At 47.1% G+C, this 18,151-nt stretch overlaps 1 protein-coding gene across 1 annotated transcript; it reads left to right on the plus strand.

Annotated features, from left to right (window-relative positions):
- Positions 1 to 11,450: 11,450 nt before the first annotated feature.
- MSX2 (msh homeobox 2) lies at positions 11,451 to 16,341 on the plus strand. The gene is made up of 2 exons (NM_001079614.2): positions 11,451 to 11,838; positions 15,621 to 16,341. Exons 1-2 carry the CDS (start codon positions 11,460 to 11,462, stop codon positions 16,043 to 16,045), a joined length of 804 nt encoding a protein of 267 aa, NP_001073082.1. The 5' UTR covers positions 11,451 to 11,459; the 3' UTR covers positions 16,046 to 16,341.
- Positions 16,342 to 18,151: the final 1,810 nt, after the last annotated feature.

Consider the following 18,151-nt stretch of genomic DNA (forward strand, 5'->3'; position numbering starts at 1 on the left):
GTGAGGCTATTGTAATTGAACTTGGAGGACAGGAAATTCGGGGTGGCTGGCCACTAAGGAACAGGAGAAACAGCAAGAGGTTAAACTCCAGCTCCTTACTGTGCAGTCAGACCTGAGATGCCAGCAGGGCACCCTTGGCTCTAAACAGCATCTCTATTCTTCATGATCTACCTCTTGATTTCCTCGTCTTCCCATCCTCACTGCTGCTCTTCTCTTCGCAGAAGCCTGCCACAGCCTCCTCATTGGTCCTTAATATATCCCACCTCCCTGTTTTTCATAATGTTCCCCAGGGAGTTTCTCAAAGGGATATGGGACACTGTTACTCTCTTTGCTCAAAAATGCTCCATGGCAGAAATTAAACCAGAGCAATGCTGTCCAGTTCTGGGTGAGCTGGGGGAGAAATGAATGCATGCTGCCAGTGGAAATGTGCAGTGGAATAGGGTGTGTGTTTTTTTTTTAATAATTTGGCAATATCTGTTCAGATGAAAAATACACATATGGCTCACTTGGCTTCAGCAATCTCAGCTTCAGAAATTAAACCTTTAAAAATAAGAGCTTGAGTATGAAGGTTTGCAAAGCTTTCTTTTTCAAGATTTTTGGCAAACGGAGGGGGGGAATCTCCATCAATAAGAAAATGGTGAAATAAATTCTAATATTGCCCTACTATGAAACAAAACAGAGAAGGCAATGGCACCCCACTCCAGTACTCTTGCCTGGAAAATCCCATCGACGCAGGAGCCTGGTTGGCTGCAGTCCATGGGGTTGCTAAGAGTTGGACACAACTGAGTGACTTCACTTTCACCCATTGGAGAAGGAAATGGCAACCCACTCCAGTGTTCTTGCCTGGAGAATCCCAGGGACAGGGGAGCCTGGTGGGCTGCTGTCTATGGGGTCGCACAGAGTCGGACACGAATGAAGCGACTTAGCAGCAGCAGCAGCATGAAACAAAAAGCATGAATGGTGAGATGTCTGCGATATGAACTAGACAAAGCAAGTTACACAGATTTACACAGATGGAGCTACACCTGTAGACACATTTACGGACACACAAAATACCACCAATTTCCACGTTTCTGTACTCTATTTTGTGTTTGTATATGGGTAGGAATGTCTAAGGAAACACAAGAGACTGTGTATCTGACTTACATTGATTGAAAAAAAATGAGAGAGATTATTCATTGTTTGCATATCTTTGATTTGTTTCACTGGTTATCATGAATATCTACTGCTTTTGAAATTGTAAAAGCAGAATTTAGTAAAAGATGACAGAATGCAAAGGAAAGGGAAAGAAGACCCTTCACTATCGCCCTAAGCTTCCCCTCCACCACCACCACCCCGCTTCTCCCAAGCCTGTTTGCACACCTTCCTCTCACCCCCGCGCCCCTCACTCCCACCCCCCTCATCTGCTGCTCCCGGAGCCTCTTGACACTCAAACACACAGGTCACAGGTCATTTCAATTCTTATCCCTCCTCACAAACTGACCCCTTTGCCAGCAACTCTCCCCTTCTCCACCTGGCAACACCCTTCATGGCTCAGGCCAAATGCCACTTCCTCCAGTAGCCTAACCCTGACACTCAAGGTCAGTCCTCCTCACCATCCCACACTTCCCCTGTACCTTCAGGAGCCCCACCCTATTATATCCCATCATAGAGTTGATACTCTGGCTGGTGATGCCTGAAGAAGGCACATCCCATCTCAAAGAATCAGCACTTGAGCACACATGGGGCCACTCACCTGCAGATGATACAGAGAAGCCAGAATGCCAGGTTTCTAGGGAAAATTCCCTGATTTTTAAATATGGGAAACACATTCAGATGTTTAATAAACTGTCTTCAGGACGACACTATGAGCATGAAAGAATTCTACAAGATGAATCTGACTTTGGGACAGTCCTTTTGACAAACACCTAGAGTAGCTGATGAGGTGGTCATGCCACTAGAGTGGGAGACTCTTGAGGGCAGAAACCCATCTGGATGATGTCTGTTTTCCAGATGTGGCACTAACTCAGCACACAGCTGCCTGAGCGAAGGAGACAGGAAGGGAGGGAAATAGTGAGGAAGGATGAAAGGAAGAGGGAAAAAAGGACAGATCCGGCAATGCGTTTAATCATTTACAAAAAAGAACAAAAGAAAACATTTTCCACCTTATTTGCAACTTTGAGTCCTGTACATTTTGCCTACAGAGTACAGTGAAGTCCTCTGAATATCGTGAAAGTGTTTGTTAAACAGTGAGAATATCCAGACACTGAAGATGGGTAAAGTTAAACAAGCGTAAGTGATTTTTAAGTACAATCTTCAGCTTTCAAAGAATTCTTCCCTTCTTTTACAATTACTACTAAGCTAGCAGATAACAAGGTCCAGGGTAAATAAGCTAGTGTTTTGACCAAATTCTCCCATTCATTGTTTACCAATAATACAAACGACCCCATATCGCCAACATGGTATGGTCATCTGTTATCTCAGGAGTAGATTCTTCCTGCAAACCCAGAAGATCAAAATAATCACCATCCCCCTAGCTTCACAGATAAGGAATTCAAGATCCAGAGAGGGGAAGTAACTTGCCCACGGCCACCCAGCTAGGAGGAGGCGGAGCAGGATTCCAGCCAGATTTGGGGCTGTTGAAGATGCAGTGTTCTCTCCTGTAAATCAGTGCTAACCTGAATTTCAGGCATCCGCCTACATGACTGTTCCCTTGTCAAAGAACAATCATTATGACTGTTGGCCTTATCCCAATACCCACAATAGTATCATTTAATTAACATTTAACTAAACTCTTGTTTTAAAACAACAAAAATGATTTGTAAAAGGAAATTAATGCCACAGTATTATTTATCAGCCGGGGATGGGTTCACTCTGAAAATTAGTAGAATGGGAAGCAAGCCTGTCCTTATCTCACCAGATGCTATTGTCTCCTGAAGACTGAAGCCTGGTGCTTTGTCCACAGGAGGTTAGCAATCATTACTGAGGTATTAGAGTTGTACCAAGACAGTCTCCTGAGTATAATGGGAGGATTATCAGATCACTGAAAAGAGAATAACTTCTTGTCATGTGCTTAGATGTTACTTCATGCTCGGTCCACGGACTCTGTAAAATTCTTTCTCTGGGAAGGGTTGTGCCACCATGGGGCAAAAGCTTTCTTGGGGTGCCCAAATGCCCCGAGGATTCTTAGCAAGCAGCATTTTCATAAGCCTCTTTGCACTTGTCCACACCAACAGTGTCAGCTCTAATTGTATCATTAACAATTATCCACAAGGTTTCCTCCCAGGCTTCTCATCTGCTGAGTCGGAGACTTTCTTCCTTTCTCACATGGGAGACAGGCACCAGGGCCCGGGAGCGGACTAACCGCTCCTAGAGTTTTATATCCATGAGCCCATTGATCCTCCCGTCACCCTGAAATAAGGATGCCTAGCTCTTTATGGGGAGATGGGGGTGGGAAGAAAGAGGCTGAGTTCAGAGAAGGGAAGACTTGCCCCAGGATCCACAGCTGACCCAGTATAAAGTGGGGGTTCCCACCAGTGCCCCCTACTACCTGGGATCGGTCCACTCTCTGCCTCCACCTTCCTGGGCCCCTCACGCATCCTGGTGAGAGACAGGACAAGGAACAGGATGAATTTTTCGTTCACTCACTCCTTTATCAGAGAACTACAGAACCAGAAAGGCAACTTCACTCCCCTTATTTGCCAGGGAGGTGAACAGGGGACCTTAGAAGGGGAGGACCTGCTTCAAGTCATCCGGCCAGTGAATGCTAGGTGGAGTTCAGGACCCTTGTTCTTGGCTGAGGCCCAGGACCTTTCTCTTCACTCTCCCACCCTCCCCACAAAGACTGCATCCATTTGCGAAAAGTCATGTGCTTCAGAGACGTGGAAAAGAAAAAAATCTGCCAGTTTTAATAAGCTACCATGGACATAGGTGCCAGGTAACTCAGTGGTACAGAATCTGCCTGCCAATGCAGGAGACCTGAGTTCAATCCCTGTGATGGAAAGATCCCCTGGAGAAGGAAATGGCAACCCACTCCAGTATTCTTGCCTGGGAATTTCCATGGACAGAGGAGCCCGGCAGTCTGCAGTCCATGGGGTCAAAAGAGTCGGTCACAACCTAGCGACTAAACCACCACCACTACCATCCACATAAACACTTTAAGTTACGAACAGTATTAGTGTTATGAGGAAGGCCTAACTGTATTTAGTTTGTGGATCTAAAACAATTCATTTTTCTATTTAAATGATGGTGAGTTTTATTTTCTAGGGTTGAAAGGTGGGTAGAGGATGGGGAGGGAGAGAATGCACTTTGCACAGGCAGAGTTCAAAACAGAAATTATATTTATCCAGATTTTCCACATCTGAGGATCAGATTGCCCTTCAGTGAAATGAAGATAAAATAGCATTGACCAAATAGGGTTGTGAGGACTGAATGGATGAGCACACATCAGTGCTGTGGACAGAGTCTGATGTGTACTAAGCGGTTGGTGAGCAATGCCTGCTATTATTGGGAGGAGGAGAAATTCAAACTATATGGTTTTCTGAATACACCTAGGTCTTTTTCTTCTTTTTTCTCCTACCAAATAACCAGGCTCCTGTTTTAGGAACTCTGGGAAATGCCACAAAGTCAAGATATTGCTAAAGTGGGCCGGGAAGAGAGCAGTGTGATGCTGAGTTTCTCTGGCTGCTGTCAAGTCATGTCAGGAGAAATGTGATCAGGAGGATGATAAAGAGAAATCCGTTTGGGGTTTGGAGTCAGATTCACCTGGGGTCAAATGCTGGCTGGGTCACTTAGTTCTGCATGACCTTGGGCAGGGGACAACCTCCCCAACTCTTTCTCCATCTGTGAAAGGACAGAAGGGAGAGGGGGAAGGTGGAGATTAATTGAAAGTCTAGCAAGTTAAGGGTTTGGGGTAAAATGAGCTTTCAGTTTTTCTTTAGGGACAATTTAAAAATCTGACCCTTCCCAGCATGGATCCAGTTGTTAAGGCATGGTGAGTCTCCCCCTCACAATTCACGGTTCACTCCTTGTCACTGGGAAGGGTAAGAGGTACCCAGCAGGGTAAGAGGTACCTACAGCCTCAGCCAGCTGCTGCTTCTATACCTGAATTTATTCATTTACTCAATATTTACTGAGCCCCTCACTGTGTCAGAGGCTCTGCAGGGCACCTGAGACAGATCCGAGGGGGCAGGACAGATCTCAGGGACCCTGATATCAGACCTCTCTGGGCCTGACCCGGAGAGGATGGGTCTCTGCCTCACAGGTCCCCGAAGGGTGCCCCTGAAATGGAACCAATGTGCTCACCCACCAGACTCCTTTTGACTCCGGACATATGGTCACACCTCTCTGAGCTGCGGTAAAATGAGGTGATGGACTAGAATGAGACCTGGAGGGTGTAGGAAGGAGCAGGGCATCTCACGCCCAGGGTGGTCCTGAGGAGTGAGTAGAGTCCTGGGTGTGAAAGCGCTGTTTCAAAGCCTACAGCTCAAGGTGTGCTGTTTTTGCTGCCAGGGGTGGCCCGCAGCCCCCTCCCAAGGCAGGCACAAGTTCTGGGTTCAGCTCCAATGCCCCAACCCCTCCTCTAGAAATGACTAACAGAGTTCTGAATAATTGCTTCTAATTGTCTTCATCCTTAAGGTAAAGCAAACCTTGCTTATTCCCTACCAGGCAACTGGGGGTGGGGTAACTGGGTGAGATTCTATTTTTCTTAATTAAAAAATACAATCATATCTATTAAGTAACTCCTCAAATTTCCTTTTCCCCTTCCCAAGTCCAGTCGGCTGCATTTTGAAGCTAAACCAATTTGTGCCACTAAATTAGAGAGATTTCAGATTCCTGCTGAACTATTTGGGAATCCATAAAACAGGATATACTTTCTTTGTGTGTTCTCCCTACTAATTAAGCCCCTCCCAGACTCAACAGTTCCATCTGTCTAATTGGAAGAAAATGGGAATGGTAGATACTTCAATGCTGTGAGCAATTCCAGATGCCTTTCCTCCCACCTTTATAGCAACTTCCACCTCAGGCAAAATACAGACATTTTTAGAATCAGCCAAACCCTGATGTGCATCTCTGCCAGGTATTTACTAGTTGTGAGAAACTCTTATCTAGCCTTAAGCTTCAATTTTCTCCTCCTTAAGCAGGAATGAGGGCCTTTCCATCATAGGGTTGCTTAAGGTATAGGAGGGAGCTGACAGTTACTGAATTGTGGTTTAAAACTCATTTCAGTCCAGTTCAGTATGGGTATTTTTCCTGCTTTTACAGATGGGCAAACTGAGAAGGAGTGAGAAGGAGGACAGATATTTGTGAATGGCTGGGCAAGATGCCCTGGAGGGCTGGACTGACTCCATAGTACCTCAGCCACCCAGCTTCCTGGAGTTACCTTTTCCAGGGAGCCTTCTGGGTCTTTCTGTGCAGACAAATGGGGGCTTGGGCTCTGTTCGTGGGAACCTTTCTCCAGTGCAGGCAGGAATTGGGAAGGTGCCAGCAAGCTGTGCCCAGAGGCTGGGAAATGGGAGATACCCTGTGCTGTTTGTCTTGACCGTTTCTTCTCTTGATCACCAACCCTTGCTTGACAGAGTTGTCAATCTGCTTCCTTCTCAAGAGGTGGGTAGTTACACCCATTCTGCAGAGAGGGGCAAAAAAGGCTCAGAAAAATTACTTTCTCATGCCTTAAGTTATCTAGCTTTGGATCACTGGATCGCAGATGTGTGTGATATCAGGCAGACTTATTGAAAAGGATGGTTAAAAAAAAATACTATCAACAATGCCTTAAGAAATAATAACAGCCAACGTTTACTAACAGCCAGATACTGCCCTGTTACAGATGAGGAAACCATGGTGCAGAGAGGTGAAGTGCCTTGATTAAACTGAATGATGTTTAAACCCTCCAGGAGGATGGAAGCAGAAGCTTTACAGCCACTCCTGGATGGGGGTGCCTGAGGCTGCCATATTCTGTGTTACCGGCTTTTTATGAGGCTTCTCACCTAGTCCTCACCAGCAACCCTATCGGACTGGGCATCTTCTGTAACAGAGGTTACTGAGGCCCCCAGTTCAGTGCAGGTGGCAAATGGTAAGAAGTAGGGCCTGGGTTTGAACAGGAAACTAACCACAGAAGCAGACTCACAACTCTCTTTCCCCTTTCGCAACCCTCACGCCTGCTGTGACCAGGAACAACTGTGTCTCCATGAACCGGCCCTCTCTTCTCCGAGGCTGTGGGGCTTAGCGAGAGGAACAACGTCTGCCTCCATTTCTTCTGTTCTCTTCCGAGGATGTCCCTGTAGTGGGCTTCTTCCAGGGGGACTGTGTAGAATCGGACTCTACCCCAGCAAATCTTAGGCTGGCCTCTCTCTTGTGTGGGTCTCCACTTCTTCATCTGTAAAATGGGGAGGCATGAACGCTCAGGCTTCCGGTAGCTTATGTAATCTGTGTAGCGCTTTGGCAAAGGCTCCTTCTCTCCAGTGAAAGACCTCAGTGAGCAAGGGGCCATAGCAAACCGATTGGAGCGTCCAGAACTTCATAAGCAAGGGATTTGCCCTCCCCCCCCACCCCCGCAAAGAACCTCAAGCAGCGACCCCCCCGACCCCCCCCCCCCCCCCCCCCCACCGCCCAAGCCCTGTCTACTCGCTTTCGTGCTCTAACTCGGAAAGTGATCTCTCAAATGCCTGGAAATATGCCCGCCCTAGTGAGGTCATGGTCCCCGTACCTACTCCGCACTGCACAGGTAAGAAAAATGAGCTCAGAGAGGAGCAGCCTTTTGCCCGAGGTCACACAGCGAAGGACTTGGGGGGTGGGGAATGATGGGGGAGCGGTGTTGTGGAATTCCAGGCGGATGTTGGCGCCCGCTTGTCTGCCCGCTTCTGATACCCGGGTTCGGGAGAATAGGCCGCTAACGAGCGGCCCATTAGGAGGAATTGTCACTCCTCTGGGAGCGAGGTTGTCCCATTAGGGCGAATTGTCATTCCTCCTGGAGCGAGGTTGTCCCGGCTCCGCGCAGGCTGAGTGCCGGGGCCGAGAGCAATTAACGCGGCTCCGGCTCGGGCAGCCGCCTCTGCCCCGGGCAGCGGGGGCGGGGCGCCCGGCGCGGCTGGAGCCGGTCACCCGGCGCAGCCCCTTCCCCCGGAGCCCGCCTTTCATCTCCCCGCGCCTGGCGCCTGCCCGCAGCCCTGGCCCGTCTACAGCCCCCTCCCCCGTCCCTCCTCCGCCTCCTCCGAGCCGCCGGGATCCAGAGACCGGTCCTGGAGTTGCAGACGCGGCGGTCCGCGCGCACTCCTTCACGGTTTTCGCCTCCAGACTTGCGGTGCGCGTGCGCGGCCGCTCCACGCGGGGCTGGGGCGCGTGCGAACGTGGAGCGCTGCGGGTCTGCGTGCACCACCCGGTGCTGCAAGGGGGATGGCCCGGTCCTCCGCTCCTACCTGCGTGACATTGCGGCAGAATTAGCGCTTCTTGGCTTTAGGGTTTTCATCTGTAAAATAGGGAAAATAATTTCTGCCCTGAGCGATGTGCTGGAAGAAACAAATGAGACCCTGGAAGACAGATTCAGATACTAAAGCAGAGGTGATGCTCGGTGGTGACTGAGTTCCTATTGGAACCTCACGTTTTTGCTTGCGAATATGTCACCGAACTCACCTTTACTGAATGCTCCCTACGTACCAAAGCCAGGCCTCTGCTAAGGGACCGTACGAAAGCCGAATTCTCAGTCCTGAAGATTTTACAAAGAACCCATCATGAACTCTGTGAAAGGGAGCGACATGCCTCATTTTGGATATCTGGCAGAGAAAGAAATAACTTGTTGCTGCTTTTGATATACAATAATGTGGTGGCGTTTGTTTGGACCCCTACACCTGCTAGTTATTTTATTTGGCCCCTTGAACGGAATTGCCACTAGAGTCATCCTGGTTAGGGGTTCTCTCATTCTAGAGATTAAAAAAAAAAAAAGGACAGAGTGGGGGGTGCGTAAGGAAGAAGTAAAAAGACCAGGGTCACGCGGCCAGGAAGAGGTGAATACAATATTCTAAAAAACGCAGCCAACTCAGGAGCAAATGAACAGACGGGGCTTTCCATAAAAGGTTAGAATTATGTTGCGCTTCCACTCTTTTCACAGCAGAAGAGAGATCCTTTCCAGAATTGTCCAACCCCAGCAGGGAGCTGGGTTGGGGGGAGCCGGCAGAAAACAAGACGGTCAGGCTGGTTTCTCCCTGGACATCTATTCATGGCCAAAACTTAGTATCCTGGCTTAGAACACCAGTTATATATATATTTTAATTTCTTCTATTTTGTCATTTCTGGCTTCATACTTTTCATCGTTTGCCTGGACATCAGGACCAGAGAGTAGGGGAGAGGAACTTACCATATCCTCTCCTAGAAAAGTTCATCAAAAGAGCTCTAGTAGCACTGATTTAAGAAAAAGAAAAAAAAAATCCCAGGAATGAGTCTGCATGTCCCCTAACTGACAAATATTAACAAGGAGGTTTCAAGAACAGTTATCAAGCAGTGGCTGGGTACCACCCAACTGAAAACTGAACCATTTGTACATTTTGGCAGCTGAGTACTAAACGAATTTCAGGTTAGCTTCCAAAATATATACCCTGCACCTTGCTTAGCTATCTCTAGAAGGCACAGAACTTAATGTGGATTTACTGTACGGTATTTGAGATGCATATCAAGCCAACTATCAAGTATGACTCAAGGGGAAAATGCATAAGGCATGTATCTCCAGATAGCTTTTATAATTGTGTGTGTGAATTTTTAAATAACTTTCCCTAAACTTTCAGTTTCTTGATAGTGGTGGGAGAGGGAGGTTTTAGAAGGCTGTGGTTAAGACTTACTTACTTTTAAACTTTTATTCAGGACCATTTTTAATCAAATTGAGTTAAGTGGACAGTGCAGTGTTTTTATCCTCTAAGTGTCAGTAACACTTATTCTGGTTATCCTAGGCCAGCACAGTTTCAGTCCAGGCAGAGGTTTGGGGTGAAGGAAAGTGCTCTAGGAAGTGGATCTAGGGGTCATGTTTCTCTTGAATATCCAGTTAGCTCCAAGATCTGGTCATTTCACTAGTTAAAAACAATGTCTCTTCCTTCTAAAGCTTTGGGAACTATTTAACAAGCATCTGCTGTGTGCAAGTTCCTGAGTTGGGATACTTCTATTCACCTCATCATCTTTGGCATATAGGAAATCACTCAGATATAGGAAAAGGCAACCATAGCATAGCAGGCTTCATTTGAAGCAATAGGTGTTGACCCAGTGGCCTGCAGCAAGACTGGTCTCTGCACTTTAGAAGCTTCTGTGCTCTCCCCTTTCCCATACTGAGACAGTCATCACTAAGGCTTTGAGATGTAATTACCCAGGGTATAATTTCAAGTGGGGTGGGGATATCTATACTTTTTTGTTTTTTTTTTTTAGCCAGGTGCAATGAATAAAAATGTGCTTCCCTAAAAGATACACAGGCTGGGGTGTGCAAACTTGGCACCCAATATTTATGAGATTTGCGGGGCGGGGGGGGGGGGGGGGTTGGGAAGCAGTAGATATTATCTATGCCTTTTCCTCCCTCCTCCTCCTTGAAGGCAAACACTGGCACCTAAACACACATGACAAGCACAGGCTCAAACAAACTCATAAACACACAGTGCACGCTGTCTTGAGAAAAAGGTCGGATCCGGATTTCGTCCAGTGAGGAGATTCAGGGAAAAGAAAACTCCAGGATTTCGAGTTTCTAAGAGTGCGCTGGTTTTGTTTTTGAGTGTAAGAGATGGAAAGCTCTGCTTTAAATTTTCCAGCTACTCGGGAGAGGGTTGTCGTGACCACCTTCCTCTCTGACTCCCTCCGGCCCCTCTCCTAGGGGAGTTACAGTAATAGCAAACGCTGATGGGCACTTGCTAATAGCGAAATATCTACCCTTATAAGCGCCATGCATGTAGTATTTCCTTTAACAGGGATGCTGGCCCTTGCTTTCAGTGCTGACCCGGAAAACTGTTAAGTTAGCCCAGTTTCGGCCCATAGTAGGAGCTTCATCAAAGTTTTTTGCAATGTCTGTTGCAGATTTTAAACGTGTTTTGGAGCGGAGAACCTTTTTAAAAGAGGGGTCAAAAGAGAGAAGAAATGGGACTCGGCGAACTTCCTCTTTAAATAATCGGCCTTAATTACGCCTTAGACTTTTCAGTTTTGGCGTGATTATAACCCTTGAGGGATCGCCTAATAACAACTCTGCTGACTGCTCCTGTAATTAACTCCTAATTTATTTCAAACAGAAAAAAAAAAAAAAAAGTCCCAGCCTCTTCTGGAAGAACCAATCGGAGGCTAGCATCCGTGGCGTCAGCGCCAGGGCGAGCGCGGATTGGCTGAGCCCAGTCTCTCACTTCCCCTTGGAGGAAAGGCACAGCTCCAGGCGCGCCCCTCCCGTCTCCCCCCCAAAAAAGTTTGAGTCGCAGCTGCCGGGTTGCCAGCGGAGTCGCGCGCCCGGAGCTACGTAGGGCAGAGAAGTCATGGCTTCTCCGTCCAAAGGCAATGACCTGTTTTCGTCCGATGAGGAGGGCCCGGCGATGGTGGCCGGACCGGGCCCGGGGCCTGGGGGCGCCGAAGGAGCAGCGGAGGAGCGCCGCGTCAAGGTCTCCAGCCTGCCCTTCAGTGTGGAGGCGCTCATGTCGGACAAGAAGCCGCCCAAGGAGACGTCCCCGCGGCCAGCCGAAAGCGCCTCCGCCGGGGCCACCCTGCGGCCGCTTCTGCTGCCTGGCCACGGCGTCCGGGAAGCTCACAGCCCCGGGCCGCTGGTCAAACCCTTCGAGACCGCCTCGGTCAAGTCGGAAAATTCAGAAGACGGAGCGGCGTGGATGCAGGAACCGGGCAGATACTCGCCGCCGCCAAGTGAGTCCCTGCGGGAGCCGGGACCAGGAGTAGGTGGGGTGCGCGGGGTACCGGAGGGAACTAGGGGCCAGTATTCCAAGCTATGGGTACGGAGGCCCCCCTGTACTGTGTCCCCTAAAGCAAACATTGCAAGGTCTTGGCCCCTTAATATCCCCAGAGTCCAGCGGCATCCAAGACACCTTCTGGGTGATAGCCGCGCAGCGCGTGTTCGGGATCCCCCAGCTACACAAAGTATTCTATACAATTGCCAACTCCCTGGTCTTTGAAGGGTGAACCCAGCTGGGTTGGGATCGCTCGGTTGTCGTTTTCTCTAGCCCACAGCCCTGCGCTCAGGCCACTTAGCTTTTTCTCACTGTCCATCGGGGTTTCAGTCTAGGGAGTTGAAGAAGGATTCTCGTTTAATGTGCATCCGAAATATACCAGGGAGAAGTGGAGTGCCTTACTGTTTTTCAAAGTTCACAATCCTGCGAGGTGTGCCCTCATTTTAAAGATGAGCTCGTTAAAATCTAATCGGACTTTGGGGTAGCAGTGATCATCTTCCGTTGGTCCCTGGGGCATCGAAGCACGATCCCTCGGAGGGATGGCGGCAGAGACCTATGGGGCGAGAAGTATCTCCCGACGGCCGGCAAGTCGCTTCGCTGGGAGCGGGCTGGGGTCAGCGGCGTGGGGCTCCGCTTGGCTCAGAGTAATAATTAACAGCATTCCAGCAGCGCTTGAGTTTACAAAGTGATGCTTATTAGTTCACCATATCCCGGTCATCGCTGGAACCTCGAAGTGTGGGGAGAAGCCCGGGACCTGTGGTTATCTCAGTTTTCAGACACCCAGACTTTGAGGATTGAACTTGATTCAGCCAGGTCACCAACAGTGGCAGAATTGGGCAAGGGGCCCTGGTGTCCAAGCCCTAGCCCTGGCCACCTTTGATCCTTCTACCCAGAGAGACCAAGGAAAAGCTGAAACACCTGCACCCCGCTTCCTGCCAATAAGGAAGAACAGAGAGGCCCAGGAGAGCTGATTTCTCTTCCAGCATTTACATCTATTTTGGGGGCCTTGGGTATTTTTTGCAATTTGGACAAACCATTCATTTCCTATAGCTCCTTTTACTTATATCTCCTGACCTTTAAGATGTCTCTGCCCTCACTGTACCTCTAGGAAAAGTGAGAGAGAAGGGGCCTGCGGAGGGATTTTTTTTCCCAAAGCTAGGAGCAGCACATTTTACCCTATTTCCATCAGCTGGGAAAACTCAGAAACAAGTATTTTGTGAACAGAACAAGGCCATATAACCAGACGTCAGTGGCGGTCCCCTCTGGCGTCTTTCTCCACCCTGTTAGAAACTCCAAAAGATTCAAAGGGCGTGGAGATTAAGGACTCAAAGAATTTAACCTCAAGTTTGCACAGTGCTTTATGCACTTTTCACCGTATTATCTTATCTGATCTCTGTGGCTGAAGCCAGCCTCCCAGTAACAGATGAGGACATTTCAGCAGAGTTCAGAGGAATCTGCACACGTCGAGTTTGGGCTTGACAAGAAAGGCCTGGGGACATTTAATGATCACCTACCTGGTGGCAGCCCAGGACTCTGGGCATTCTAAAATTTGGTACTCTGAACTGCAGGATCAGTGTTACTTACCCATTTTATTGATGGTGAAATAGAGGCTCAGAAACTTTAAATAACTTAATTTGTTTTGACAAATATTGAGTGTCTGTGTATTCATAGGCCTGGGTCAATTCCCAGCCTCACATCAATGATTCAGACCTTACAGGGAGTAGTATCCAGAGGTCAGAGATTTCCACTTACTTAGGTTCTTGGAGTTCTGTAAATATGCCTGCCAGGGCCCAAGGTAAGGCAGCCCTGGATGTGGCCTTCTCATGAGAAAAATCGGAGATTATGAGAAAGGATTTAACTTTAAAATAAACTTTAAACTTTAAAGTTTGTTTTAACTTTAAAACAAAAAGTGGGTCAGTCGTGGTTTAGGCCTGGAGATGGCCTCGGGATCCCTGTGGTAGAAGCAGTGGGTTCCGGGAGCCTAGGGCCAGAGCCTGGGGCAGGAGGGAGCCACTTACCCAGGCCGGGTTTTGTTATTCATAGGCAGTAGGACCGATGCTGTTTTGCTTTGTATAATCTCATCCTTCCTCAGGTTTAAAATGGAGTGGGGATGGGAGGGTGAGGAGTAGTATGCTGGGTAGGAAGCCTCATAGCCTTATAGCTTTGATATACCGCAAGATACCCATCTCCTGGACTTCATAATTCAAATGCAGCCCTTAGGATCAGCGGAATGACTGCCCAGGCACGGAGTTCCTTTCAACAGGGGCAAGTGTAGACTCTAGAAGCTTGGTGTCTGTGCTGTGACCACTGGGTTCTCCCAAGCAGCCCGGTCAAGTCTTTGAAGAGTGAGAATTTCACAGATCTCTGAGCCTCTGTTGTTATTTTATTTGCAAATTAAGAAGTAGGCACCCCTAGGTCTCTGGCTTACTTAGGGATTAGCATATGCAGAAGTATGCACTCCTGTGGTAGTTGCTCATCCATCCGTTGCCCAGACTTCTGGTTTTTGATTGAGTGCAGAACCCACTACCTCTCTTTTGTAATCACTTAAAGTGATGCTTAATAATGTCCCATTAGGACAAGTCCATTTCTCGTTGGAAAGGGAGGCTGGCTTGGCACTTGTGCTGTGTCACCCTCAACTATGAAGTGTAAACTTTCTTGGGCCACCAAAGTAACTAAACAAGAAATGCAACATTCTCCCTTTGGAGTACTTACTACTGTGGCTGCATTTGGAAAATTAGCATAGCTCATAAAAGCCACATGCAGAAAATGAATTCTTTAGCATCTGTCCCTTAGCTCCCCCCCCCGACCCACCCTGGCCCCATTCCGTTTAAGGAAAAGCCCAAAGTTAGTTGATTCTATGGAATCACAAGGATGCTCTGTCCTGTGACTTCCTATAATTGAATCCATTTTAAATGTAAAGTCTGGATGCCATTGGCATACCTTTATTTTGCTTGTTATTCTTTCTTTCTAAATGCCAGCAACAAGCTAATCATTTACACGTTTGCTCCAAACCATAGAATGGGTAGGAGAGATGACTAAGATGTCATCACATGCTCTCAATTCAGGAGGCAGTATGATTTCCCCTGACATTTACATTTATGGGCAAGCTAATTTTTCCCTCCTTCTGTAAAGTTTATATTACAGAAGCACCCAGCCAAGAAAGTTATCCCACATCCAGATCTGTGAAATGATGTTCAGGTTTTATAATCTGTAGACTGGAGGGAATGACAGCTCTGTGGTTGTTTATTGCATGAGGCTGCTCCCCAATCCAAAGATGCTATTAATTTACAGCAGACCTTATCGGCACAATTATCCTTCATAAATATGCTGATGCAATCCCAACATTTCCTGGTACAGAGAGGGGACCCCTTTAAGATGAGTCACCAGGAAGAGATGGGGTTTTGTTTTTCAGAGAACCCTCAGCTCTCTTGGCATATCAGGGATGTGTTCATGTTTTATGATCTCTAATGCTGTTTGTTTGCCATATAGAAAATTCTGTGACACCATTTAACTGCCCAACTTTTTGTAAAAAGATTCAATTTTTTAAAGCAAAACAACAAATTCACTTAAGTTTGGTCCTTCTCGACCCTCCACCACCAAAAAACACATTAACCTTACATGGTTTTCACTGAGGTTCCTTTTTGAATGATGAAGAGGAGCCCTTCCCTCCCTCCCACATGGACATACCTGGTGACAAAGCCACTTTCTTTTGCTAACTCACTCTCCATTTCTATTCCCTAGGACACATGAGCCCCACCACCTGCACCCTGCGGAAACACAAGACCAATCGGAAGCCCCGCACACCCTTTACCACGTCCCAGCTCCTCGCTCTGGAGCGCAAGTTCCGCCAGAAACAGTACCTCTCCATCGCAGAGCGGGCAGAGTTCTCCAGCTCTCTGAACCTCACAGAGACCCAGGTCAAAATCTGGTTCCAGAACCGAAGAGCCAAGGCGAAAAGACTGCAGGAGGCAGAACTGGAAAAGCTGAAAATGGCTGCAAAACCTATGCTGCCCTCCGGCTTCAGCCTCCCTTTCCCCATCAACTCTCCCCTGCAAGCAGCATCTCTATATGGTGCATCTTACCCTTTCCATAGACCTGTGCTCCCCATCCCGCCCGTCGGACTCTATGCGACTCCAGTGGGATATGGCATGTACCACCTATCCTAAGGAAGACCAGCTCAATAGACTCCGGGATGGATGTTTGTTTAAAAGCCTCCCCCGTCCCTCTCCAAGAAGACAGTCCCGCTCTACAAACCTTGCATGCACCACCCTCAGCCTCAGCGGCTAGGTCGACAGGGCCACAGACATAGTTCAAATTGCTTCTTTTGACTGGAGACACCCAAGCCCTGTTTTCTTGGTTAATCTGCCAGATGCGCCCCCTACCCCTTTCATAAAAGATTGGCTCTGACAGTTTTTATATATAAATATATATATAATAAAATATAATACATTTTTATACAGCAGACATAAAAATCAAATTATTTTGAAAGGCAAAATTTATATATATATATATCTTTTTTCTCTATATATCACCTTCCTAAAAGATACTGCTTAAGTCTACCTGTTGTTTTTTTTCTTATGGGGGAGACAAATTATTTGCTAAAATTGCTGAAATCTGGTGATTTGGATGGAATAACTGACTTTAGCTTATGGAAAACAAACGTTAGAATTAGACATTACTTGCATAAGGAGTAGATATGGAGAGATTCCTCCCAGGGAAGGGACACACCATGTTTTTGCATTTTTCATGTGCATTAAAAACTCACATAGATCGAAAACTCACTAGACATGACCCTATTTGGCCCTATATTTTTCCCCCCTCTCCACCTTGTTTATTACACATTATTAAAAGTTTTTGTAAGATCAATAAAAGATTAGAATCCTGAGAGTCCTCCGGGGTAAGGTGGAAAACGGAGGTCCTTCCTAATTCCTCTCAAGGCTGTTGCTTAACTTCATTTCAGATAATTGGGGAGAGAAAAGTTAAAGCATGTTGGGAGGAATTGATGGTTTCTGTGAACCACTGGGTATGTCAGTCCTCACACATTGCAAAGGCAATTTGGGGGAGGGATGTAGTTAATTCTCTGCTTTAAAAAAAAAAAATGAGTATCTTGTAACCATTGTCTATATGCTAAATATTCTTGAGCAATGAATAGATCCAAAAAGAAGAAAATCATGCTTTCTCTGTATGTACCTATTGTATGTGCTAAACTTATTAGAAAAATTTATATACTTTTTAACATATTGGGGGCAGAGGGTAAAGCCATGTTTTGACTTGATAAAAAATGGTGTTGTCAGACAGCCCATATAGCTCCTTGGTATTTAATCTTTCTATCCAGCACCCCCTCCCTGTCCCAAGTATACCTTTATCCCTTTGAAAGGGTGCCTTGTATAATTTTATATATTTTATTGAAGAGTTATTTCTTATCTCTTATTCTGAATTAAATTAAACGTTTGTTTTATTGCAGTAAAGTCTGTCCAAAGTCACAATTATTTTTAAGAGGCGCTCTGTGTTCTTTAGCTGGACTTAACCCAGAAATGCCACCCAAATGGGGGAGGGGGCCTGGTGATTTTTATGATGATTTTAATGTGAATCAATCAAGAGCTGTGGCCAGATTCAGCCTGGGGTAGGGAAGTCCATTGAAAACAGCAAAAGACTTTGAACTGCTTCCTTTGGCAGCTTGTGTTACTCAAGGAAAATTGCTATTAGGAGTTTTTCAAATCAGTGAAAGATGAGCTTAGAAGTGGCAGGGCCCAGGGATAGGCCAGAATCAGGGGTTTTTCAAGGGAAAAATCTTGAACTTGAAATCTCTCAGCTAAACAAAACAAGCTGAGGGAACGGACCTATATAGTTCTTTGCAAATGGAGATGGTAACTGGATGCATTCACTTGGGGGATGGGGTGCAGGATAGATGGATGCCTGTTGCCCTTTCAGGACTGTGTCAAATCACATTCCGTTTACCATTCCTATCTCCCTTCCAAGGAGATCGATCTCGAACAAATGCTCTTTTCGGTTTGTAGGGGGAAGGTAGTCCATTCAAGTGCCCTTTGCTTTGCAGTCTGCCTTTCCACTGGCTACGGAACGGGGGTCAGGCTTGGGTTTTGAGGCATCACCATGAAAATAAATTGGTAATGGGTAGAGGAAGCGGGGAAGAATCAAACTCTGCTTTCTGTTGCACAAAGAAACCAAGTAGCCATTGATGATACCTTTCCGAGGGCTCTTTCCGGGTGAGGGGCTCCGGTGACCCTGGGAACAAGTCGGAAGGGAGCGGAAAA

The sequence above is a fragment of the Bos taurus genome, chromosome 20, assembly GCF_002263795.3.
Source record: "Bos taurus isolate L1 Dominette 01449 registration number 42190680 breed Hereford chromosome 20, ARS-UCD2.0, whole genome shotgun sequence".
Classification (NCBI taxonomy): Eukaryota; Metazoa; Chordata; class Mammalia; order Artiodactyla; family Bovidae; genus Bos; species Bos taurus.